Here is a 27,292-nt window from a genome sequence, read left to right on the forward strand (position 1 = left end):
ATGGAAGAATCTGTCCACTGACTGTGCAGACAAACGCTGTTCCTGCGCCAGGATGCAGCAGCGGCACAGAATAGGCTGCTTCTGTTCGCCAGTGGTCACTGACGATGAAATCTCTTTGCCCAAATATCAGAAGGAGCAGTGCTGCGATGACCTTGAAGTGACTTCTGTCAGATTCTGTCAGGAGCTCCAGCCCCGCTATCAGGCTTGTTGTCAAGTCATGTCAAACAGGGAGCCTTGAAGCTGTGCGCTGTTGTGGATCTTTGGTTGGCAGAGGGCAGAGATATAGTTTGTTTGTTTGTTTTGATACGTTGGTGTTTTGTGTGTAAGATAAAGGGAGCTCGGTGTGAGATATCTGCTATCGCTTCTCTCCTCTGAGTTTGTTCCACCCAGTTGCAAATGAAGCGTCTCTGTCCCTGTTGCCCCCTTTGCCTTATGACTTGGCTCACGTTGCTTTAGTAAATCTGGGCTATGCTTACAGTCAGGGCTTTGAGGAGTGTCTTGGCAGACTTGTACCTACCGAGCAGCCAATCCTTCGCCCCACCCTTAGAGTACTATTAAACCTTAGGAAAAAAAATTGATTCTGCGCCATTTCCACAGAAACCAGACGCCTGCCAACGTGCTTGTGTGTATTTTATTACACGTGTCTTCAAGCTGGCATCGTCTCCTGATGTCTTCATTACCTTAGTGGTGACTTTAATAAGAACAGGCTGATTACACTCTGCTGTGGACTGAATGATCTAGAGGCATGAAAATCCTGACTGGTGTATGGGCCACTTTTGTTCTTGTTTGTTTGTCCTGTAAAAACATTAGTCGCAGAAGAAAACCAACTAGTGTTTGAGGTCATGTATTCACCATGTAAATCACAATGAATGAATGCAATAAATATCAATACTATATGTTAATATTGTTAATGTTGGTTGACAAAGATTTGAACCATTCACCAACTTCTTTTGCAACTTCCATTTGACTTTTAGACTGCAATTCACAGAACCTGTGTTACTATCTAATTCAGCATGTTGGCACCAATAATAAAATAGCCATGATGGTAGGTGTGATGCGGTGAGCACTAGAAGAGGTTAAGGACCTGGCTTGGTGACAGCCAGCTGATTAAACAGTCAGGTGATGAATGGACCTGGAGCCTGGCTGTGAAATGTCCTACGGTTCGGCTGCCGGTCTCTGTGGACAGCTGGCCTTCTGCTGCAAACTTGTCAAAAAAAAAAAAAAAGTCCCAAAAGAACCTCTTAAAGAACAAACCTCAGTAGATGGAAAGAGAGAAAGAAGGCCTCGAGTGTCTGTTTGAAATCACTGCAGCTTGACACAGCACTGACATTTGTTACTGCTCGACCTTCTGCTCTTATCAAAAATCCATCTCAGAGTGCTCTGAAAATCACTTTTTTTCCACCCTCTCGTCTTCATGTTTCTTCATAGGTCAACGTATCAATCCTCTCTTCCTGGTTACCACAACTCCCACTCAGTATCTTGACCTCAGCCCTCCCACCCCCCTCCACCCTCCTTCTAAGTAGCCCCTGCCTGCTCCGGGTTTCATGAGCCTCCTCTGCTCGTTATTCCATTGTCTGTCTAAGAGGATGTCTCTGTGATTTATGTCACTGAGTTTTAATATGCTGAGGGATGCCTGTTTTTGGTTCCAGTGAATAGCCAAAACCCAAGGGAGCCGTGACAGTCAAGCGATGATATGTCCCCCTGTTGAGTGGAGAGACGGCACTCCTTTGTCTGCCAACGGCAGGGCCCATTGGGACTGGGAAGAACTCTCTTTATGAGCATTTAGGACATTTTTAACAGACTTAATTTACCTTGAAATAAATCAGATTTTCTCCACATTGAATATCTTCTATTTCTTCCTGTCCTGAATGACCTAAGGATGACAATGGGACGTCTTTTTTTAATTGTCTCCCTGCCTCCCGGATTTTAATGGCAGGCCCCACTCTACATTGACTCCAGATGTCACAGCGTTTTAAACTCAACTAAGGCTGTTGCTCTGGAAGGGGTCTAAGATTTGATGTTGGACAAGATGTGGCTTGTGCAGCTGGCTTTTACTCCCACAAGGGGAAAGACGATCATCTGCCAGAGTGCCTTGAATGTTAGATGAACCATTTGTTTGCAAGTGTATTGAAAAGTTGAAGTTGGGGGTTGTAAACATTTATTGCACTTTACTGGCTCTATTTGCATTATGGTCCAATGCACCACCTGGAGCGTTGGGGATAAACGGCCTGCTGATGTCTTTTCTTACTTTCAGAAGTGTCTGTAAATGTGAATTCAGTTTGCTGGTTGTACATGGAAAAAAGGCTGTAATTGGTTTAACTGCAGCAAATATTAGTGTTTACAACCCCAGATACGAGCCAGTAATCTTATTTGGACAAGCAAATGGAGTCTGTGACCCCCAGCATTTTAGCTGGGGAAGCATATCGAGTGTGTTTAATATGTTTGGAATGTGAGATAAAAGATAAACATTTACAAAGATGGTCAAAAAATGCAAAAGAAAAAAAAGTGTAATCAAAAGATGTACAAGTATTTAATTACACACATCCCGTGCCTTTCGTGAACTCTACATGATTGTTAGTCTTGTTATTAGATATCAAGTGATAACATCCCTCCAGTCAGATACAGATAGGGCCCCAACACAGCCAGGTCACTGAGGACCCTGTGTTAGTTTTTGAGCATTTCATGAAACTGAAAAGTTACCAATTGTCAGAGCTCTTTCCTGGCTCCACAAATCTATTCGAACCTCTTGAAAAAGTCACTTTCATGGTACAAAGCGGCTACAAACTGCTTCTGATGGCACTGCGGACCCAGAGTTGTATGAAATGTTGGGGGAAATGCTATAAAATCTATCTTAACACAGGGAACGATTTGAGGCTGCAGGAAAGGGAGCGATGTGGGGAAGAAGTTACTCATTTGACTTATTGCCACTGCTTAAGAGATCCATTTGAAGACGGCTGGCAAGGACCAGAATGAAGGAGATTTAGATTGGCGTCAAAGAAGAAGAGGATTTTTATCCTGAAGCCAGTACAGAGAAGAGCCAATAGAGAAACAGTCAGCCTCCACCGAAGAGCCTGGATGTGACTCTGTGGTGTTCGTATGACATGTTCTCATGGAGCTGGGCACTGTGCACGAGGAGTAAACAGAGAGGACAGTGTCCTCCTGCAGTGAAGGTTTACAAATGACAACATGCTCAGTCAGTTTTCAACTTTGCATCAAATGGACTTGACTGTAATATATGTGACGTGACGTCTGTCCACTTGTTGTTGTTTCCTGCTTGATTTGTGGCTCTCTGTGAAGCCTGGACGGAAGTTCCCAGATTTTCTTGGCATTGCTGTCGTGGGATAACGGTTTCCTCATTTCTAATGGTTTTCTTATGGTGATGCAGGCCAACACAATGAAGTGGAGTTCATTTTGTGGTGTTTAGAGCTGGTTTAACAGGCATGTGCAAAAATGTGTTGTTGCCTGGATCCAACATTAGATTAGATTGTGTGTCTTGATGTAATATTGTTTTTATTGTTATTGTTTAAATCCTGAGATTATTTAAGGGTTGCCTGTTTTGAATCTCACATTTCTTCCAACATATCAAGCAACATTTAAATGCTCATTTGAATTCATTTGTCTTTTGGCTGTTTATTGGTGAATTGAAAAAATCTCCCTTGAAAAGAAATAGTTTATTTTTTTTTAGATGCCTTGAGTTCACATCCTGTTTGAACTCCTACTGGACCTGCCGAAGGCAATTTAATGTTTTTAATACTGAAAATAGAGTAATTTGGACCTTGTAAACATTCTTCTGCACTTAAACCTGAAGAAAGCAAAGACTGCCTTCACAATGTTGTGAATTACAACACAGCACAGTGAGCATTGTAATTTGGGACCTATTTTTTATCCTCCCTTTTTGTTTCTGTACTTGGAGCATCAGGAAATGTTCTGTACCAGCTTATTGCTCTCTGTCCTGTCCTGATGATAATCTTCTGTGTTTTTGTGCGTGTGTGCACGTGCGTGTTTCTTTCTTGCTGTTTCCCAGATGCAAAGGAGAGGTCGGCCAAGAGGTTCTCTGTGGACGGCGTCTCCAATTACACGTCTCTGCTGCTGAGCCAGGAGGATGACATGCTGTACGTCGGAGCCAGGGAGGCACTGTTTGCCCTCAGCCTCTTGGACATCAGCAAGACGAAGCTGCAGAAGAACGTGAGCATGCAGAAGGCGGCAAACTGTTTACTAATTGGGCCCTCGTAGTTGAAACTGGCATTTTGAGATTAGTTTTTTTTTTTAAAAATACCTGAAGTAGTAAATAATCTGAGTTAACAGCTGGATTATTTATGTTGAGTGTTAAGATAAATGGTAATTTTATGTGTTGATCTAATGCACACAACAGGTCAGAATCAATCCAGGCCTCTTGAGGTATAGTAGAGTCAGGACGGCTCCCTGGATTTCACATGACTTATTCAAGGTTTCTTTTTAATCTTCAGCTGACGTGGGGAACTCCTGCTGGAAAGAGAGAGGAGTGCAGCTTCAAAGGGAAGAACCTGGAGGTCAGAGGGTTTTTTTTATGTTTACACTGTACTGTACTGCACTGAATAATGAAAATACCTCAGAAAAATATTTCTGTATAATATAAAGTATTCTTCCCTGAATTGTTTCTCTATGACGTATCACTAGAGGAGCTCAAATGAGCAGAGAGTTTTGTGTTGATAAACCTTTCCACCACTTACAAATAGATTCATCAAGTGTGCACGCTCGCTAGGGAATTGCTCTGTTTTTCTTTTAGTTTTTTTTTTTCCTGTGCACGGCTTCTTCTTTTTTTTGTGTCTGTCTGTTACCTTGTTGTCATGCCAGCTGTTGTATCCCTGGGCGACAAGCCTCAGTAATCTGGGTACCGCGGTGTACAACTCCGCTCTGTGTATTACAGAAAGTCACCAGGCAGCTGCTGATGTTGGGAACATTTTTCTTTTTAGTATCTATCAAACACTTTTTGAAGGTCTGTTTTGTTTAGTTTTTCTTTCTCCCTATACAAGATGAAAGAGTATTTCAGGAGCCGACATTGAGCCATGAGAAGTTCATGTGGATTCACAGACTTTACCCTCTCTCCGTTTGTTCTCCATACAGACTGACTGCTTCAATTACATAAAAATTCTTCTGCGGCTGAACAGCACTCATCTCTACGTGTGTGGCACCTATGCTTTCAGTCCTGTCTGCGCCTACATAGTAAGTAATGACCTCTCAATCTACGCTTTGTTCACGTCTAACAGTAGATTCTTCTCCTGTCAGGTCTTAATTGCTGTTTCTCTCGGCTCCTCTGACTAGCACAGGTTTGAAAGAGACTTAGTGTTACTTCTTAAGGAATCGGGCTCTTTTATCCACCGTGTTAGTATCAGATCTGTTGTTATCCAGGCGTAACCAAATCCTGCTGAGGCAGTTTAGCCAGACAAGACCACGGGGGGGGGGGTACACAAGCTGCGTGGCTTCCAGTGAGAGGGAAGCAGTAGATCTGTTTATCTGTGTAAGGAGTACATCTGGAACGGTAGTAGCAGGCAGCAGGATGACACCGATTTCAGTGATGGGTGAGGGGGGGGGAGACTTGGCGTCATCTCAGCTCTTAAAGCAGAACATTAAACTCTCCTCTTTGACGTCAGAGGGGAGGAACAACATGGGGCGTCTCAGATCAAACATGACTTGGCAGGACTTTAGGTCCTGAACTGGGATTCCATGCAAGTCTGAGGCCGCTTGGTCTGGACGCACACTCGTCATGTTGAGTCTGAGCCAGATGTGTCGGTGTGTAGATGTATGTGCGTCACCCATAACACGGCATCGTCGCCAGATGCATGATACTGACATGAATACATGTTTAATTATTGTAACTTCTCCGAACAGTTGCAGAGGATTTTACATTAAAATGATAGACATGAATTAAAGCAAACATCTTGTGGTGATGAAGCGTGGGAACATCTCCTCTGCAGTGGAGGTCTCTTCTTAAGGCAGTTTATGGGTGACAAAGTCTAAAGTAAAACAATGAAAACAAGAATAGTCGAACTTTCATACACCAGTGGTCACAGTATCCTGATTTATAGACATTTACATAATTAATAAATCACCATTTAAAATTACACTTTATTAAATTACACTTCTAAATATTTTCTGTCTCCTGCTGCTCAAAAGTGCTTTTCTGTGAAACTTCAGTATATTCTGGAGTTTTGATTGTTGGTCAGACAAAACAAGCACTTTGAAGACGTCACCTTCACTTTCCACAATGCTTTTATAAACTGTCTCCCTGCCAAAAAAATGTCAACATCTTTCAAACTCCCTGCCCACTGTTTGTAACGCAGCCTTCTGATTATGAAGCTCACTCCCAGAATTACTCAAGAGAAGCTGCTTTTTCTCAGACATGATGAAACACCACCAGAGACGTTATGCAGCAGTTTCCAGAAGCTAAATTCTGACCTATTTACCTAGTGTAGTCCTGCCAGGAATATGCACAGGAATAAAACACGATAATGAGCAACGTGAAGTATATAGGAGTATGTCGTATTGTCTAGTAACTGAATATCTCACTTTCAATCATCTGCAAACTCATAGTATGAATCCTTCTTGTTTGCTTTGCTTTGAAAATGGCAAACGTTTAAAGTTTAGAGTTAGTACTCTTCACCAAGTTAGTATCTTTCTTTTTGTCGATAAATCCTATTGAAGACGTTTTGACTTAACCGCCCTGTTTTTCTTAGTTCCCACTCATGACATAAACGTTGAAAAGCAGGTCGTGAATGTCTCGTATCTTCTTTTTTGTCATTCTGCAATCTGCCGAAGCAGCTGGCCGCTGTAATTTAGCAAACATTACTTAAACAAGAGTAAAGGTTGAATTGTTGGAGCAGTTTTGAGGCAGGGGATTAATGCACTTTAGAGAGCATCTATGGCAGCGGGGCAGACGATAAACAACAGCGTCTTTTATAGCGATGCAGTGCAACTGTGCGGCTTATTGATGTGGTTTTAATAGTTCTCGGAAAGATTAGCGCTCGGCGACACAGAGGAAGAAGATGTGAGGATTTGGCAACACAGGAAATTCTTGTCATTAGTTGTTAGTTTTAAAAGGATTCATTAACATTTTAGAATGAATTATCCTTTAACATTGGTTGTACAGGCTTAGTGGATCAACATGCTTAGTGGCAATACATCTACTTTACACTCAGCATAGTCTGTGACATACCGCTAAAGGTTTAGTCACTAAACTGACTCCCAAAATGTCCGTGAAATAAATATGTAGAGAGAATAAACTTGAGGTTGCTGAGCTCACCCTTTACTGTAAGCTGTATTTCACTGGACTGTGCCTGAGGGACGTTTGCTGTTTGTCTCTGTCTCCAGAACACGTCAACATTCACGCTGGAGAGAGACGAAGAGGGCGAGGTTGTGATGGAAGATGGGCGCAGTCGCTGTCCCTTTAATCCAGAGTACAAATCCACAGCCATCATTGTTGGTACGTAGTCATATGCGGCTTGTTTTTCTGAAGGTATTATTATGATCGACCTCCTTCTGGGAAGGCTCAGCTGTTTCTGGAGCTCCTTTGATGTTCACTACATCTTTTGATTCAGTAATGAGTCATGATGCGCCTGCTAATGTTGTTTGTCTGCAGCAGACTGTCTGATAAATAGCCGGACACCAGCAGACAATGTTTGTCTTCAACTTCTTTTAACAAGCAATTAGTAAATAATTGAGCTGGATATGAGTGAAGGAAATAATCAGTTTAATCCCTCACTGAGAGTCTTTATGGGCTCACAGCCCTCTTCATTCTACTGTTCAACTGTTTATTATGTTAAATTAATGACAAATCAAGTTGTTAGTCAAACATTTTTGTATTTTCCTCCCAGATGGTGAATTGTATACTGGTACTGCTAGTAACTTCCAAGGGAATGAACCAGTCATTTACAAGAGTTTGGGTCAGGGAACTGCACTGAAGACGGAAAACTCTTTAAAATGGCTGCAAGGTAAACTCTACGTCATGTTCCCTGACATACCCGACAGAGGATTTAAACTCCACGCTGTGGTGATCATTAGGGAGGCTACATGTTTCCTTTGTGTTGGCCTATTTTTGACAGATCCTGTCTTTGTCGGGTCGGCTTACATCGAGGAGAGCCAGCCAGTAGGCAACCCTGTGGGCGACGATGACAAGATTTACTTTTTCTTTAGCGAGGCGGGAAAAGAATTCGACTTCTTTGACAACACCATTGTGTCGAGGATCGCTCGCGTGTGTAAGGTAAGACACCTGGGGTTCAGGGTGAGGTCATTGCACAAGGTGGCCATGCAAAAGTACGAGGCACAGCAGGGCGCATGCTTCCTCTCCTTAATCCTGATACAATTACCTCAAAACAAAGCTGGGACGTTCCCATGTCAAAGCATGTTTGGTAACATTTAACTGACGTACAGATGCCTGTAGATGTAATGGAAATGTGCCACCGGTGCATTGAAGGTGTTTAGCGTTGACTGTACAAACATGTTTTCAACAGATCTGGTTTCCACTTGCCTGAATCATCCTCCTCCTCCCTCCTTCCCTCCCTTTTCTCTGCAATGTCATGTCCCCCTCTCCTTCCATCTCCCTCACAATGTCATCTGCACTCGTCCGTCCCTCCAGCTCTTTGCCTTTCTCCACCAGCGCTTTGAGCTTTGCAGGCATCTTTAGTATTCAAGAGTGCTTCGCAGCAGTATGAAATGCATTTCTCCCTCCACTCTGTGGCCTGGTTTTGTTGCAGGAAGAGCATGCAACCACAGAATGCACTCACTGTAGACGTGGTTTGGTTGATTGCCTTGAATTATCAGCTGCAGACGTGCTCCTTTTTCACCTGTGATCAAATCAATTAAATGGCTATGAAGCTGCCTGAAATACATGCACTTAGCATCTCTCTGACTGATGCTGTATGTTCACGGAGGCAGTAATGTGAGTAATCGTGGGGACAGCATGTAATCTTAAGTGACACCTTAATGACTTAGCCCTGCTAGGATCTGGCACTCGGTGCTGCGACACCTCTCGCAGCCGGCGGAGCACCTCCTGGGTTCTATATATGGAAATCATTGACAGAAAGGGCCTCAGACGGTGGCAACTTGCTGAAGATGAACTGCGCAGCCGAGACAGAAGAATGGTTTCCTCTGCTCTTTATTTCACTGGAGTGCAGCGGGCCTCCTTCGGGGCTGACGTCTTTTCAGACACGGTTCTGAAGGCATAGTACAGTATCCTCCAGTTTACTGGATAAATGCTAACCAACTTCAACAATAGTGAATTAGTGTCTTAGAAGCGCCTTTTTGTATTGTAGTTGATCGTTTTCAGCTGGGAAGCGTTGCTCACATTGCCTCTTATCAGTTTGTTGTAAGTGAACATCTGAGTTATCCTGAAAACTTGTCGTCTTATCACAGATACACAGCAGGCAGCTTGTGAATGTTTGCAACAGGTTGAACATCTAAAGAAAAGGAAGATGAATAAAACAAAATACTTTTACTACACTTACTGATACAAATCGACCCAATTTCGAAACGGCGAGGTTCAAATCATTTCAGGTTCAGAGTTGTCTGGAATGCAGTGTTGGCCTCGGGTTAGTAAAACTAGCTCACATTAGACCAGATGTTTCCAAAGTCACTCAATCAAATTGTGTCAGAATCTTCAGATTCGACTGAGGCTTGGAAAAGGACACAGCTATAATAACCATAATAAGAGGTGTAATAAATGACAGAATAACTCCCTGTGGTTTGCGTAACACCAGTGTTCACCTGTCCCCTGTACTGTACGTCCTCTCAGCAACTTCAACTCTCAGATTAAAAAAGCCTCAGCGTTATAAGTCTAGGTTAATGCTCCAGACCAATTTAAAATATCTTTGTGTGAACCCTGTCCCTTAACGTTGGTTTGTCAGATCTGCTTCTTTAATTAACAGAAAATACTGAAGTCAGATGGGGGTTAGGTGACTCAGCTGAGGGATGAAGGCCGTTCATTCACTCGCTTTTCCCTCAATGTACCAGGCCAAGACCAAGCACTGTATGTTTCAATATGCTTTTATAACATTTGAAACTGCGTTTGGTTCATTTGGCAGGCAGTTTTCTACCATTTATATAAAAAATAATAATTAGGTAAGGTCTGATTACTGTTTGACTTGAATTGGCCGAGTAATTCTGTCTTCAAGATGTTTTCCTCTCCCACTCTTTCCTATCCGTCCTCCTCCCTGGTCCACTCCCTCTTTCTCTTGTTTATTCAGGTGTGCACACTGAGGGACAGTGGAAACCAAGCAGATTATCAGCAGTGTGTGGCACCAGTTTCTTGTTCATCAATGTCTCGGGTTGACGATCATGCAAAATCTGAAACGTGAAATTCAGAGGGAGAGCGAGCAAAGTGTTGTGGCGAGCATACTGTTTGGAGGGCATCTATCAGAGGGAGGGGCCGGTGCAATTGAAGGCACAAGCTGTGCAACGGAGCACAGCAACAACAGCAGCGGACAGCTGAGAGAGCAGCACTGTGGTTCCCTCTTTATATGGACATGCTACTACCACAGCTTAGTAATTGGCTCCCAGGCCGCGCAGCAGCTCCACAAGGCTTCACCTCGTTGTTTGTGTGTAACAGCACTCGGAGGAGGCTACAGAGGTGGTTATTTTCCAGGGGTAGTTTTGGATAGTTTTTGTCTTCTCGTGCTGTTATGTAGGAGCTGTTGAGTGTTTTGAATAGTTTGTATTTGAAGGAGGAAAACTGTCTTGAGATTGGGCGAGACCACATGTGACCGTCCTCCTCCTGCAGCTTAGCTTGCCGCATTTGGGAGGTTTCTCTTTTTCTCCTTTTGTTTACAGGCTCTTCGATAATTACTAGCCCTAGCAAAGTCATCTGATAACTGTTTACATTAGTATTTTGTGACAGCTTAAACGAAGAGTGGATGCCTCCTGTGTGTGCTGGAGGAGAAGTGAGGCATTGAGCCGCTGATCTTGATTTCAAAGCTGTAATTATTAACTACCCATCATTTGTTTTCCATTTCACCATGTGCCGTCCTTCAAAGAGCAACTGATATACTAGGTTTTATGTGGAGAGCTTCTTGTCTACCACATGTTATTGGCAAAATATCCTTTGTAATACACCATCAATGCACCACACGTATGCTGCACCATATGAAATCAGCACATTGAGATCTCGGTTGCGTGTGACCATTTGTCATAATTAATTCCTGCAAAGGGTCATAACTACCACGGTAACTTCTATTAGCTTTTCTTATTGTCCTTAGATTATTGTACAGGAAAAGTGTTTTCTTGTGTCAGTGCACATCAACCTAAATAAACAAGGAGTGTTTATCACACACTTGACTGAATTAATAAAAACCTCTAATTATCAAATTGTTTGCAGGGTGATAAGGGAGGTGAGCGGGTGCTGCAGAAGAAATGGACCACCTTCCTCAAGGCTCAGCTCCTGTGTTCCCTCCCTGATGACGGCTTCCCCTTCAACATCATCCAGGACATGTTTGTCCTGAAGCCTATGGGAGACAGCTGGGAGAGCACAGTGTTTTATGGCGTCTTCACCTCGCAGTGGTAAGAGACAAATAGGCGCTTAAATGGCTCAGATTCGTGGCACAGTTACAGTTTCTGTTTACGCACAAACGCATTAAATCTACACAGCTCGCTCACACACACGGCATCTAAAGCCAGTTTGTTTGCGCTGAAACTTGGCCCGTTGCCTTTTCTTCCTTGGCTCCTCTGAATTTAGAGCAGCTGTAATGACTCTAAACACCAACACAAGCTCATGCAACCACGATGTCTAATTAATGTATCAACAAAATAAAGATTGTTAATAATAAGGAAATTATTCAGGTGCCCAGTCAACTGACACAAAGGGTGGACTGGGTAAGAAATGGTAACATACTGTAAAAACCGAGTCCAAGTTTTTGACTAAAGCTTCTGTTTAACAGGCCACAGTGTGATGACAACGTTTTCCTTTATCCACAGGTATAAAGGAGCCTCCGGCAGCTCAGCGGTGTGCGCCTTCACCATGGCCCAGGTGGAAAGAGCCTTCAGTGGACGCTACCGAGAGGTGAACAGGGAGACCCAGCAGTGGTACACCTACAACCACCCTGTGCCAGAACCCCGTCCTGGGGCGGTGAGTATTGGAAGCAATATCCTGTGACAGAGTAGAAGTAAGAGTACAATTCAATTAGTCTGAACATCTGTTCATTCGAGTAGCATCAAGTTCTGTTCAGTGAGAACAATTCAAGTTCAGATAACAGATACAAATCACGAGTACAAAGAAATGTATGGGAGTCTGCAGCAAAACATCTAGTTGTTCCTGTAGATCGATTTCTGGGCTGTTCAACAAGTGAGCTTAATGTAAACTAGATGTTTTTCTTTTGCTTGTTGGAATCCAAAGGTACTGTTGCTCAACATGCCTTTACTAATAATAATGTCTACAATTTTTGTATTCAGTCTCAGTTTCCAGGGATACCTCGCCCTAAACTTAATTTTCTCTGATTTACTCCCACACAGTGTGTGACCAACCACGCCAGGCAAATGGGTATCCAGTCATCCTTGCACATGCCTGATAAAGTGCTCAACTTTGTCAAGGACCATTTTCTGATGGACAGTGTGATCCGCAGCGCGCCCCTGCTGCTGAAACGCAGTGTGCGCTACACACAGATCGCAGTGCACAAGATCCAGGGCATGGAGAGGGCCTATGATGTCCTCTTCATTGGAACAGGTACATCGTGATACTACGAGTATTATGGTTTGGAAACTGAGACAGATATGGCCACGGTCTCATGTTGAGGTGGCACATATTCCCACCCATCCTGCAGGCCTTGCCTATTTGTGCACAGGCGTTTGCTAAGAAGGTAACTGTGTCGGGTGTAGCATTATTGGTCTATCAGCTGCGCTTCATTTAGGGACAATGCACATTGTAGGTCCCAACCTCTCAACACATGCATGTAACAAATAGCTATACACTATTAACACAAAATCCGCTACATGATTTCTTCATGTTTTCTAAAACAGTGGATGTGCTTTTTGTCTAACACAAACATTCATCTTACTGTCATCTTCTCTTTTTTTTCCAGATGATGGAAAACTCCATAAAGCCATTAATGTCAATGATAAGATGCACATCATAGAAGAGATCATTCTGTTTCCTGAGCCTCAGCCTGTGCAACACATCGAACTCGATGCTCAGAGGGTAAATTATAATTCTGTCATCACCTCACTTATGCAGAATGATTGTTGTCAATGGTTGGATCAGATTATATTAAGTGATTTGTCCTTTTACTTATTTTATAATTCAATTGAATAACAAGTGGTGAAGTTGTGGAAGAGCTGTATTTACCGAGCACAACCAGGCTACAACATTTTCTTTCCACAGGGGCCGTTCCATTGAGTTTTCCTGTAAGTTATAGCACCATCTGGAACTGAGTTTATGATCCTCTCTGGCATTTTACCCAGAGCTAAATTTCATTACCTTTTCTCTCTTTATTACATAATGGCCTCTCCCCAGACCAAACTGCAATCTTATCTAAGATTATGTAATTCTAATAAAGTCCAAGATACTTTCTGGGAGTATATTCTTAGCTCCAAATAAGGATATGAAATACTAAAACAGACTTTACGTGCCTATCTTAAAAACTAGCCTAAATATAGCCTGCATTTTGGGGAACAGACAGTAAACGGTGCATCTATATCAACGTCATATTATTGGTGGAAATGCATTTATGTGACATATGTAATGCTGAATGTACTGTCTACAAGTATTAAAAATACCAAAGAACAAATAAAAGTCATAACTGTTGTGATCATAGTTACCATGTGTATGAGACCACAACCAAATCACTCAGCTGGCATCAGATGTCCTTGTTCTGCCCGGCTCTCACTCGTTGTTGAGAAGTCTACATCATGCAGACTCTCACATGGTGTTTCTCACCTGCAGGGTCTGTTGTTTGTGTCCTCCTACTCGGGGCTGGTGGAGGTTCCTGTGGCCAACTGCTCCAACTACCTGAGCTGTGGAGAGTGTGTGTTGTCCAGAGATCCCTACTGCGCCTGGACTGGACAGCAGTGCTGGGACGTCAGGATGGCTTTATCTGACAGGTGAGAGCCCACATGAAAGTAACCTCAGGTAAAAACACACTGCAGCACTGGAACCGTTAAGTGTTTACTTCTAACCACTAGATATTTAACTTTACATATCAAACTAATTTGACTTGTGGGGATCACCAGCATTATTAAGATTCATCCTCTGGTAACCACGAATAGCTGTACCAAATGTCATGTCGGTCAAATGGGGAGAGGTTTCACTGTGGTGGACTCCTCCACAGAGCCGTGCTGATTACATGGCTGATAAGTACACTGACAGTATACCCATTTATACGCTGTATACTTTACAGGCAACATCTAAAGGGAGATATGAACCAGATAAACACACAATATATGTTGTGCTACAAGCACAAAGTGTTCACTTCTCCTTAAAAGTAGTTTTTAGAAATCTTAGTCATTCCACTAAAGCTACACTCTGAGGTGTTATAATTGGAGAGAGTAAACCGAGTGCATCTGTACAAGGTTCCTCTCCCTCTAGCTGCTAACCTTCACCCTGTTGTTTGGTATGCTTCGCCTCAGTCACTGGCAGCAGGATGTGGAGGAGGCTGATACATCAGCGATCTGCAACAGGGCGCTTTCCAGCACTGGATCAAACCGACAACGAGCTTCTCGTGAGTGTGTTATCTTGGTGCAGTTGTTTTTATTTAAAGTCTGTTTTCTTAACACTGTTACTCACAGGGAAATTGTTCTACTGTTTTTATTTAACCAAAAGTCTTGAACTATTGATTTAAATGGAGCTGTTCTGTATACGATTAGTGAAATAAATGTTATTGAAGCAACATTTTTATAACTCTTTTGCAGGTGGATCCCCCTGTCAGCTCATTACAATCCCAGCCAGCACGTTTAGAGTTCTGCCCTGTAAGCTCAGGTCCAACCTGGCACAGAGGAGGTGGCGTTACAGTGACAGCGCCAGCCAGTTCCTCTACGCTACCCCTGAGGGAAACCTGGTGGTGGTGGCTCAGCCCGACAGGGTGGAAACCTATGAGTGCTGGTCAGAGGAGGAGGGTTTCCGCCAGCTGCTGGCCAATTACTGTGTGAGGGCAGAGCCCCGTCAGGAAAGCACTACTCTGATTGGTCACTCACGCACACCGCATGTCAAGCAAGAGGAGACCATCATCCTGCCCGGCAAATCTCGCTCGGAGCAGGTTCACACAAAGACATACTGGAACGAACTAATTGTGGTGTGTGCCCTGCTGGCCTTCTCTCTCGTTGTGTTCTCCTTGTTCGTCATCTACAGGAACCGTGACCACATGAAGTCTATGCTGAAGCAGGGCGAGTGCCCTAACATGCAGCAGAAGAAGCCAAGGATAGTGGGAAAGCCTGCCGAGAGCTTACCGCTCAACGGGAACACCATCCCTGTTTCGACTTCGGATCACAAGGGCTACCAGACGCTAAATGACAACTACATCTGCAGCACACCCACTCACGAGTCCTCGCCAGACAACAGCAAGAGCTTCTCCGAGTCGTCCGACAGGCGGCCGCTCAACGTGAAGGAGAGCCACGTGGAGTACTCCCCAACTTGCCCTCGGCCCAGAGTGAGGCTAGGCTCAGAAATCAAGGACTCAATTGTATGAGAGGACAGCATTCGCTCAAACTTGCCATCCTGTATCTCCTTGAAGAATACAGGCCACAGAGCAAAGGAGAGGAGACCCTGACATAAATCACAGCACATCTTTTATTTTGGTCATCTTTGTTCTGTGATCAATGCAGAGGTCATTTCATTTAACCATTTCCACTCCAAAGCTAGAGGTCGGTCCTGTTTGCTGTATGGGGCGGTTAGAGGAAGCAGCACAACACTCCGGTTCCAACCAGGATCACCCAACCATGGCAGCTGCTGAGGATACTTACATGAACTGTCTCTTTATTTAGGATTTTTTTGAGCCATTCTCACGGCCATTAAACAACAACCAATATGTGTGTTAGTGTAGGGCTGAACAGTATGGAGGACAAAGACCTTCCTCCTATATCAATATTTATCTCTTAGATATGCAAGAAACCAACATGAAATAGTCTAGTTGATGTCCATCACATGACATAGAGTAATAAAATCAATAGAAGATAAATTATAAATATTGATGTGTTGCCCAGCCCCATTTATGTGTGTGTAAGCTTGCACATGCTCTGCAGAAGATGGCTGCCACACTTGTTGTGTTGTTATGCACACTAGAACCAAGCTACGCCAACGACAATGACCCGAATTTCGGGTTTAGGAGACTATAGTACACATAGTCCATGTTCATTATGATCCACACCTAACGTAATAAGTCAGAAGCACATTTGTTCCCTTTTGTTGAATAAATGTCGTGACTGTGTGAGGATGAAGACACAGACGGACGAGGCAGACGAGGAGAGCGCGCCACACCTTGGGTAAAGAGAGCCCTCTTGAACGTGTTGGAAATATAACAACAAAAATCACTGCAACTTTAAGAAAGATGATCAAAAATTGGATCATAAATTATTCTCCAGGGCCTAAATACTGACATTTACCTCCTGAATGTATGTTGTTGTTGTTGTTGTTGTTGTTGATGATGTTTAAGGAAAGTGTGTTTCATTTACACAAAACTGTACAATGAACTATTTAGAGAATGTTGTGCCACACCTCTGCTTGGCTGAGACAGACGTTGATCTGCAGGAACCATATGCGTTTAAAAAGTGACTGAAACATCCTGTTTTTTGAGGTGAATGTGGAAAAGAGACCTGTAATTACAATTAGAGAGCCAAGGAAAAAAAAATAAATAAGGTGGACGTCCACACTTCTACCATGTTCAGGGCAGCACCGAAATCATCGTGCATTGTGCCAAAAAAACTTGATTGTCTTATCTAAATGCAATAGTGCCATTCTGTTATGACCACACCCATCTCATGCTTTTAGTTAGCATTGATCACAGTCAAAGAGCACATAGTGGTGGAACCAGAGTCTGGTTTCACAACAAGTGGCACTAAGTAACAAATGTGAAGTGAAAGTGGAAGAAAATTAAGACTGTTAGCTTATTTAAAGAAAATAAAAAAACATTTTTAACAGCTTTGGGCGAACAAAATAGATTTTTATGTAAAATCTGAACTGGGACCAAGGATGTGACACAGAGATTAGTTGCCTTGTGCTTGTCAGAGGAGGAAATATCCCTGTTTTCCTACAGCTACCCTTAAAGGAGTCGTCTGTGTTCACACTGAAACATACAGGAACAAGTACAGCAGACTGAGTCTAACAGACACTAACAATAAAGTCTTTTTGCCTAAATACTAATAAGCTCACTCAAAATGTCAAAGTCACAGATCAGCTAGTAACTGTTGCTCTAGTGGAGATAAGGTGTAGTGGTCTCTTCTCCAGACTGTGGCTGCACAATGCTGTGATTTGTTAGCTCAGTATAATCCCCAACGCACCAGGTTGCATTTCCTACACCATGCAAGGCATTTACTGCGGTCAGTCACGTGTCAAGGCATCATTAATGTGAAAGCACAAGTAATCAGGGTGTTGAATACTTTGAGGTTTGCACATTTCAGCAAAAATTGGATCATATTCTAAGAAATGCAACTACTGAGAGACACACTGTGGCTGCTGAGGAAGACGAGTTTTAGAAAGCAGCTATTACAGGGACCAGTGCAGCCATTGCAAACGCTCTAGCACCCACATTGCTTAGACTTTTGAGACTTAAACAGAATTTTCCAAAGAAGTAGAAAGCTGATAGCATTGTGTAAATCTGAATGAGAAACATTTACACCACCTTAGAGACAATATGGCACCACATGTCTTTGAATACATCAACAATTCACTGTATTGATCAATTAAGACAACAGTATATATTCCAGTATCATAAAGAAATATAATTTTGCTATTTCGAACACAAAATGCTATGTAACTGTTACAAGTTGACAAAGTAATTGCACAGCATACTGCGCAACAGTGGTCAGTGTTCCTATTTTCTTCAGTTTTGTGTGTATGTGTGTGCGTGTGTGTGTGTGTACAGTATCTGTAGTTAATATTGTGTGTTTTTAAGGGACCTTGTGCAAGATGTGTTGTAGAGATAGTCTTGAAACTAGAGAGTGAACACTGCTGATATTTTTTTTTCATAGTGCATTACTGCCTACTTCAGCTAATTGCATAAATTACAGTGCGTTTCTCACCACGCTGTTAGTTATCAAGCATGTCAAAGCGTTTGTTTTTATGTTTTATGCTGAATTAGTTTGATATTTTAAGAAAACATGGAATGATTTAAAATACTAATATATGTAACTACAGCCAGCAGCTGATTTGAGCAGCATAGCATGAGGATAATCTGATAAATAACCCACCGTGAAATGGCAACAGTTTGTTTTCACTTAGGTTTTTAAATTAAAATGTGATCAGTGCTGGTCTTGTGATTTTTGTACTGGACAGAGCGCGATAGCTATTTCTTTGTTTTCAGTCTTTGTGCTAAGCTACAGAAAGTTAACCAGCTGCTGGTGGTAGTTGAAAGTTATGGGATCAATGTTCTTTAATGTCTTACTTTGCCTGTAAGATGAGACTGACCAAATTAACTAGAGTCTTACATTTGCCAAGGGATGGATGCGAGTGAATCAGATTCTAAAGGTCTTTGTGTTGAACATCGTCTCCGACACCAAGGAGATGGGCTAAATGACCTGCTTTGATATGCCTGATGGATAACCTCACAACATAGTTCAAAATGCCTTTTAGACATCAAGTTGTTCTGCCTTTAGCCACGTGCCACATTGTACAATACCCAGCAGTGACCTCGCCAACAGACATGTGGCGAATGGCGTGATTGTAGCCCGCCGCGGGCACACTTAACTCCACAACACGGGTCAACTCTAGATTTACAGATTCACCCAAGCTACTGTTAACTTTAGCTGCAAACACCAAAACTGGGAGCTGCTCAGACTCTTGTAAAAGTTCTGTCTTTGCTTGAAAAGTGTGTGAAAAGTCGCATAGAAAACACTTCTGAACAGTTCGATAGTGAAGAATCTCTTAAGCTCGAGACTTCTGAAACTGAAGCTAAGACGCCATTTGATCTTGTTATTGATGCTAGAAAAGTAAAACCGCTTCCTAAAGTTGTGTGTATTTATTAATGACATGCTTTTCGTTTAAAAGCAAATAATCCTGTGGTGATCAATGCTTCGTTTTGAGTAGCTCCTCAGTGTTAATGAACATACTGTACTGGACATGAATGTAGCCAACTATATCACATTTACAGCCTAAACCTTTACAGACTATTTTCCTAAAACGGCTTAGGTAGGCGATTTCATTGCAACATCTTTTCACATTTAGTTTCACAGTCATACTACAAAGAAACGGCACAACAGAAGTAATTAATAATTTGTGCTGGACAATGTAGTGCTACAGTAGGATGCAAACACCGCTCCAAATCCTCCATATCAGCTCAGCCATGAGACACAGCCGCAGCTTTGCCTCAGCATACTGAACACCATGCGTTTAGTTGACAAATGTGGTCTTGCCTGCATGATTTTTTTTTTTTTTTTTTATTATTTGTTGTCTACAAATAACATTGTGAATTGTATTTTTTGTATCATTGAGATTGTGACTGTTGTTTTTATTGTACATAAAAGCACTTTATTTTAATTTTTTTAAGATAAATGAATAAAATACATGTTTTGACACATGCATGTGTGAGTTCGGTTTATGTAGTGAAACTGCTGAGTTTGGTCTTCCTACTTTTTTTAAAATGGCTTTAAATGTAACAATTTTTTATTTAATTTCAGAGGAATTATCAACGTTTTTAAAAACAAAACCAAACTAAAGATCACAATACTATCAGTACTACATACGGTACTCAAAATCATTATGAAATGTAGCAGTTAGTTCTGTTTAGTTATTCTGTTGTAATGTACCTTTAAAGAACCTACAGGAACATAACGTTGAAGCTCTGATTGACCAGTTGTGAAAATGGAGACTTGAACATAGTTAACAGTTTATTAATTTTACTGCACACTGCTCAAGGACACACACAGTTTCACAGGACAGCCCTGTGGACACTGTGTAGCTGCCACCAGGTATGGAGTAATGTTTACATAGAAAGATGATGAGACACTCTTCACCTGAGGCATTTGTCAAATACAAACTGATGATAAGATAAGATAGACTTTTATTATTCCCACAGTGGGAAATTCCCATGTTTACAGCCGCAAAGGTAACAGAAACAAGCACAAGAAGAGCTTTAGAGAAAAAACAAACAGAAATATCTACAAATGTACATATTTACAGTGCTTTGGGAGATTTTGATTATTGAATATTGCACCTTCCATGACTATTGTATGAATGTGAATACTGCATATTACATCACACCTTAAGTTACATATTCACTGTGGAATTGTGTATTACTGCAGTGATATGTTGTACAGTCTGAGGGGAGAAATGACCTGCGGTCACGCTCCTTCCACTGGGGGTGTAATAGTCTTATGTTAAAATAGCTACTCAATCTTCACAGTATGACGGATGTCAGTTTTGCCAGCATCCTTCTGTGCTCCACCTATTTGATGAAATCAAGTGGGCAGCCCAGGATGGAGCCGGCTCTCTTAACCAACTTGTTAAGTGTCTTCCTGTCTCTTTACATACTGCCCCCTCGCCCAGCACACAACACGATGCACAGAGGACTGGCGTCACCCAACTACTACAGAGTTTTAGCTGACGTACAGACATTCTCATTATCCTGAAGAATGTTTTGATACACTTGGGAATTCATCTTCCCCCTAATCACTGCAAGCTGGCCAGTCCCTTCAAATCTTTTGCTGTCCCTCGGGGTTGTCTCTTTACCTCATTAATAATGTTTAATGACGATGATTAATAATGTTGTGCTCTTGGGTCATTTAGACTGGCCGCCCACTTCTTGGTAGAGTAGCCACAGTCCCAAAGTGTCTCCATTTGTAGATTGTTTGTCTAACTGTAGACTAGTGAATTTCAAAAGACTTTGACATCACTTTGTAACCCTTTCCAGCTTTATGAAAATCAATAATTAAATAGGACATCTGCAAAGATCTAGCCTGTTCAGATTATTCACTGTTTACTGTATTATAATAAGGACACATTACAGATGGTCTCTTGCTCTCTGAGAGAGCAAAAAATATATCATCTGTCGTTACTGCATGCTGACAGATGTTATCTGTCCATTTGATGGTCCACAATGGTGAAGTCCTTAAAAGAATTTAAAGTGGGGGCAACTTTTAAATGTAATTGGCCATCTGGTCTTAAAAAAAAGAAGAGATAAAAGTTCCTGAGAATATCAAATATAAATAAAATATTTGATGTTATTTTCACTTAACGTAACAAAAAATGAAAAACAGGTAAAAACAGGTAATTAACTATATGAGTACTGTATAACAATTTTTTAACTTCCAGCAGTTTTCATTTTATGTGGTGTAGCACAAGGATCTATCTAGGGCCCTTATTATTTTATTAAATACATTTGTTAATGAATCCTCTGGGTAACTAGGGAACCTCCCCACAAAAGACCTTTGTGCAAACCTACTCTCTAAGCTGACAGCTTACTTCTTCTGCCAAGGAAGATAGAAATGTATGGTAATGGTTTTTCCTGCCTGGTGTTTTCATCCATTTTTCCAGTCATTTCTCCTGCTGGAATGTTTGTCAAATTTTCTGCAACATCTGTGTTTGGAACATTAAAACTTTAGCAAACTGTAGGCAAACCATTGAACGTGAAACTGATCGGTGGGGAACAGGTGAGGTGGCTGACAGTCAGTCTGGCTGATTAGACAATACTCAACAGGGGTGTATTTAGAGCAGGGAAGAGGAAGCAGAGTGAGGACATCTTGTGGTGGGGAAAATGAATAGTACTGTGGGAGAAGCAGGAAAAAAAGGTAAATGAACTGAACAGAAAGAAAACAGTGATCCTTTTCAAGGTAAACTATGTGTTTAGATCATCACATGTACTTTGTGACTGAGGCAATAAAATAAATATCTACAAAACCAAACCATAGTGATCACTGAAATATAAATAGATAAATATTAAAGCAAATATGGCAACAATATGCCAGTTGAAATACAATAAAGACAGTTTCGCTGCGTAAGAAATCATAGACTTACTAATCTCCCCCAAACATCCACTGACAGTGTGTCATGTTTCAGATGTAGTGCTCTTCCCATTCCTATTCATCAATTTCAACCATGATGGTCAGTTCACCACCACTTTTTCACAAACATGCCAAACCTGACCCCACTCAGTATCCAGATCCAATGGTAGCTTCAACATGTGATTGTTTTTATGACCTTACTGATATCCTAGCTGTGGATATCATAGATTGCATTAACTCAGAAGAACTCTGAGTTAATAAAAACAAAAAGTGAAACATATCCATTCTCATCTTTTTTTTAATCATATTTCCTGCCCATGTCTGTCTTCTCTTGTCTGAATCCCAGTGGATCTCAGCGTTTTCTCTCTCTTTTGATGCCCTGTGACAGTTCCCATTTACTTTCAACACGAGCCACTCATCTGCTGTCACTGACCATTTGATGAGCAGCATCAATGGTAATTTGCAATTCATTATTAACAAATCGCTGATGCCTTTTGTTTGACGCAGCGCTGAAAACAATTACAGTCAGCCTGCGTTTCAGCTGGCTGCATTGCATATTTCTTGGCTTTATTGATTGTGAAATTGAGCAGATTTACTTCTCACAGTCAATGAAAGAAACTGGAAGATCTTTCAAATCGTTTGAAACCCAACTTCACAGGTCCCTCACCATCTCATCTCTTATCAAAACTGGATGTTCACACATCAGTTAATATTGTTGAATGGATGATGCTTTTAACTCATCTAACCCCATATTATTAATTCTACCCCATAGTAATGCTTTTACGTTGTATGATATTTTTGCATGTTTCTATTCCATTTATTCAATTAAATTTTATTTGTATCACAACAGAAGTCATCTCTAGACACTTTACAGTGTAACTGGGCCAATAACTGCGCTCTGGAGATATACAGCTCTGTGGCTGGGGATACCTGCAGAGGTGTACAGAAAAGAGGAAGCATTTGGAAGCATTCGAGGAAGCATTCGTCTATCCATTCAAATGGTAGCATTTGAATGGATAGACGAAATAACATAATGACACTATGATTTTGACCTGAACTGGGAGCTGGTTCCACGGGAGAGGAGCTTGATAGCTAAAGGCTCTGCCTCCCATTTGTTTTTGAGGCCAATGCTTTGTCACGTAGCATAAGAATATTATTAGATATCATGTTTCTGAGGTTTTTAGGGCCAAACAATATAACATCTGTCTTGCCTGAATTCAAGAGTAGAAAATGAGAGGACATCCAGGTCTTTAAGTTTTTTAAGCATGCTTGAAGTTTGATTAATTGGTTAGTTTCTTCTGGTTTCATAGATAAATATAGCTGGATATGATCTGCATAGCAATGGAAATGTACAGAGGTAACAGACTAAATTGCCCCAAGGGGGGACCTAAGTATATCACTTGAAAACAAATTGTATTGAATACTTATTATCCCTTTGTGTCCATTGGTTCAAGCACGTAACCCTGTGGAACTCCGTAACCAACTTTTGTGTGCATGTGAAGACTATATTTATACATAACTCTTCCTTGGAATCTTCTGATATATAAGATTAACTCAGCGTTCAGCGCGTTGACTGCAGCAACCTTAAAAGCCTGTGGTACGAGGCATAGATGAATTCTTCCATGAATTTAATGAGATTAGTTGTTGTTTCTTTTTCTTTTTATTACACGGAGCTCCTCTTTTGGTCTGTTGTAAGAAAACCTGCCAGAACCCACAGACAGTCTGTCGGGCCTTATGCTTAATTTTAAGTGAGATCCACCCAAAGCTGTGAGCTGAGTCTAGTGGACGATAGGTTCGAATCTTTCTAATTGTAATTATTATTCAGCTGCATAATTGTATGGACGCTATGGAAGCCAATTTCCACCAAAATTATGAGATAAAAAGTCTAAAATTCCCACTTATCTCATAATTTTCGACTTACTATTGTTTGTGTGATTTATTATTGTTTTCCCCATCATGACAAACCTTTTTTACTAGTGGCAGAAATGGGCTTTCATACTTTTTCTGACAAATTATTTCTAAGTACTTGTTTTTCTGTAAACTACCATGGCATATGCCTCCACCTGGTGGTTTATGCTGTTAGCTTGTGTGCTTGGTTCAATAACAGTATATCTGGCTCATCAGACTGCAGGATTACTCAGTGCAGACAGACCACAGATGTTTTGGCTCTTGAACCATGAGTTCTGTGAGCAGTATGTTATATTTTGTGTTACTGATGGAAATTGGCCCTTATAAGTACTAACAAGATGTATATTTATGTAACAAGACACAGCATTTTGCCAGTTAATTATTTGGTATGGCATAGTGATATTGTTTTGTTTGTCATATGGGAGGGTGCACAAAAGTCAGATGACCTCTTGACAGGCTGATGTTTCACTGCTGTTCTGAAGCTACAAATAGACCTTCTTCTTGTGGGCTACAGGGATTTGACATGAATTTGTGTATAGTTTTACTGTTCCCAAAATAGCCTGTGGATTCATACACACAATGCCAGACACTATACGCTATTTATAGAACAGGGCTACAAGCCATGCGCATTAATGTACAGTACCTGCTTCACACCGTTTCTTCAAGAAGTCATCATGTTGATAGCAACCTGTTATAAGAGCAGAGAGGATGCAGTAACAATCCTTTTTAAATTATTCTCAATATTTCTAAACACAGGCAAGCTGATGCCTAGCCTATTAACTTTTGTGAAATTGTTTTTCTTTTCATCATATTTGTGTTTGACATGGCCTTTTCACATTTTACAAACTGAATTTTAAAGGATTAATTTGACATTTTACTCACTGAACAGTTAAATACTGGGAAAACACAAAGTTGTTTTAAGCTTCAGATAACTGAAATCTAAAACATTTAGTGAAGACTAAATGCACACAACTTTGTGTTTAACATACCACAATTCACACTGCATGTGGGGAAAAAATCTAACCAGGAAGTCCATGAACTGTCTGTAGAGATGAGTGATACAGTTCTGATGAAACATAGATCTTAACAAAGCTATAAAACTACTTTAATACTTTCTACAGCTATTGTAGATACATTTGTTTCTTAGCAATGGTCCATTTTTAGGGTTTCTAAGACATGAACAGAAATGATCTGAACACATCCTGTGTTGATTTCCTGATGATTCTTAAATCGCGTAAAATACTACACAAACAAGAACTGAGAATAACTCAAGCAAGCATGAACTAAAAAGATACACTTTATTCGAAACCAACAGGGGACATTTTTTTTTACAAAACTACACAACTGTTACATAGACGCTTTGTGTCGAGAATTGTTCGTGTTTCTCCTGCTCCTTACACCACTGATGCTCCCCTGCATGCTGCACCAACGTGGGACAACCGCTAACTTGCTCAGACATAATTTCACTGAGTAAAATAACAAATCCAACAAGCAATGTCATTTGCCATAGGAAAGAATGCAGGATCCTAGATTGAGTCTAGACAAAAATGACAGATCCATTCTCATAAATGTCAGGAAGAATGCTGAACGTGGGAAGTTCTTGAAACACTGAGTTGAAGTAATATCCAGCTTCATTCTTTACTTAGACTTCGTACTTGGTTTGCCAGTTTCATTCGCCTTTTTCTGCTTCTGTTGCATTATTTCGGCATCCCTTGGGGAGAAAGGACAGGATACACTTTGTTAAAGACACGTCTACTGTAAGATAGCGAAAACATCCGAAATGATTTAAACAAGAATAGAATCAAACTAAAACTACTTAGGTTGCTCAAAACCACAACATAATACAAGGCAGGGTTTTGCAGTACTATTAATATAAAGAACTGTACATTGCATAACCACATCATGAGGAAGTTTAGAAATATATTGCAAAAAAAAAGTCCCAACTAGCAAATAGTGAAATAATAAAACAGTGTTACATCGCTGCTAAGTGCACAGCATTTCTTCTACTAGAGACCAGTGCCTACCTCTGCTTCCGTGCAGCAGCAGACAGCCCATCATCACCCCTTTTCCCTTTACTGGTTTCAGTCTGCTTTTTGGCATTCTTCTGACGTGCAAGCTCACGTTGGTTTCCTCCTGCATGTCACACAAAAGAAACAGCTGAACAAATGGCACACTGAAACATCTCCACTGACTCTACGGGATGCACAAAAAAGACGAGTGTCTGTCGGAGATAATAGAAATATGAAGGCAAACAGTCTATTTACAAACGGGGGTGGAAAAAAAAAAACCCAGCTGAAGTAAGAACTGTGCAAAACACGAGAGCAGCCGACGTGGCAGAGCCTGCTCACAGAACCACAGCACAGAGGGCAGCAAAGCTTCTTCCATTACGGCCTGTCGCAGCAGCCAAGGCAGAGCCACGTTTGAAAAAGTGGATAAAAACTGGATAAAGTAACAGGCACAAGCAGCCTTGATGTCCATTTACCGAGTGATGTTTAACTGTGGCTGAACAGCTACTGCAGGCCGAGGATTGGACTAACAGCCGGACAACAATCTACCCACTGGCTCGTCGATGTTGACAATTACATACGACTGTCTGTTACATACTGTAGAATAGCAAACAGCTACGTGACACACACACTACAGCACAAACCCGTCTGATTTAATAAACCCAACACAGTGGCGTGTGTCGCTTAATAGCAAATGCTTTAAATCTGCGAAATGTCACCCATCTGTTTCAGCAAATAGACAGGACCCATGTCGGCGGTGGAAACGGCTAACGACGGGGCAAAAACAGCCAGCGCGGTCGACATGCAATCCAAGAAAAGTACACGAAGGCCTTACAGTCAAGATATATGTCGATACCCACTGGTCATTTTTTTGATTTGATGCTTCTCTCGCTCTAAATCCAGATAAGCTCAGCCAAAGGGCCGCCGGCTCCCTGCTCGCTCCCGTCGCTCCTTCTGCTTCGGTTGCTAACTGTAGCTGCTAAATATGCGCGAGACTTCCGCACGGGAACCAGAACATTCCGTTGGCTCGACCCGCACTGCGCATGCGCCGTCTCGACTGCAACATAATAATAATAATAATAATAATAATAATAATAATAATAATAATAATAATAATAAACGTGTTTACACCCCGATACACTTCTTGATTCATTCTGCTGCTTTGACTTGAGCCATGCAAGCCATCCCGTCACGTTAGTCGATGAAACTATCCTGCTTATCTCTACTTTTCTGCATATTCCGAGGTCCAATAAGACACATTCACTGAAAAGTCACAA

At 41.5% G+C, this 27,292-nt stretch overlaps 2 protein-coding genes across 7 annotated transcripts in view; one reads left to right on the forward strand and one right to left on the reverse strand.

Annotated features, from left to right (window-relative positions):
- Positions 1-19,620, forward strand: part of LOC113174256 (semaphorin-4B-like) — a 45,268-nt gene extending 25,648 nt beyond the window's left edge. For all 6 annotated transcript variants that reach the window (XM_026378091.1, XM_026378087.1, XM_026378086.1 and 3 more), the window contains exons 3-15: positions 4,025-4,185; positions 4,467-4,529; positions 5,104-5,202; positions 7,348-7,459; positions 7,851-7,967; positions 8,079-8,236; positions 11,345-11,526; positions 11,941-12,091; positions 12,475-12,685; positions 13,041-13,156; positions 13,901-14,058; positions 14,584-14,675; positions 14,866-19,620. In XM_026378091.1, coding sequence (XP_026233876.1) covers positions 4,025-4,185; positions 4,467-4,529; positions 5,104-5,202; positions 7,348-7,459; positions 7,851-7,967; positions 8,079-8,236; positions 11,345-11,526; positions 11,941-12,091; positions 12,475-12,685; positions 13,041-13,156; positions 13,901-14,058; positions 14,584-14,675; positions 14,866-15,638 — 2,393 coding nt within the window. In that variant the 3' untranslated portion in view covers positions 15,639-19,620. The remainder of the gene's footprint in view (positions 1-4,024; positions 4,186-4,466; positions 4,530-5,103; positions 5,203-7,347; positions 7,460-7,850; positions 7,968-8,078; positions 8,237-11,344; positions 11,527-11,940; positions 12,092-12,474; positions 12,686-13,040; positions 13,157-13,900; positions 14,059-14,583; positions 14,676-14,865) is intronic.
- A 5,668-nt stretch (positions 19,621-25,288) lies between these two features.
- LOC113173960 (small EDRK-rich factor 2-like) lies at positions 25,289-27,027 on the reverse strand. The gene is made up of 3 exons (XM_026377568.1): positions 26,876-27,027; positions 26,034-26,142; positions 25,289-25,720 (listed from the first exon to the last, which is right to left on the reverse strand). Exons 1-3 carry the CDS (start codon positions 26,880-26,882, stop codon positions 25,648-25,650), a joined length of 189 nt encoding a protein of 62 aa, XP_026233353.1. The 5' UTR covers positions 26,883-27,027; the 3' UTR covers positions 25,289-25,647.
- Between the last annotated feature and the right edge of the window lie 265 nt (positions 27,028-27,292).

Source organism: Anabas testudineus, chromosome 3, assembly GCF_900324465.2.
Source record: "Anabas testudineus chromosome 3, fAnaTes1.2, whole genome shotgun sequence".
Taxonomy (NCBI): Eukaryota; Metazoa; Chordata; class Actinopteri; order Anabantiformes; family Anabantidae; genus Anabas; species Anabas testudineus.

Bases quoted from the DNA above. Each gene is read 5' to 3' on its own strand.
- LOC113173960 (XM_026377568.1), bottom strand. The intron at 25,721-26,033 runs GTAGGCACTGGT...TTTCTCCCCAAG, and splicing joins GCTGCTGCACGGAAGCAGAG to GGATGCCGAAATAATGCAAC.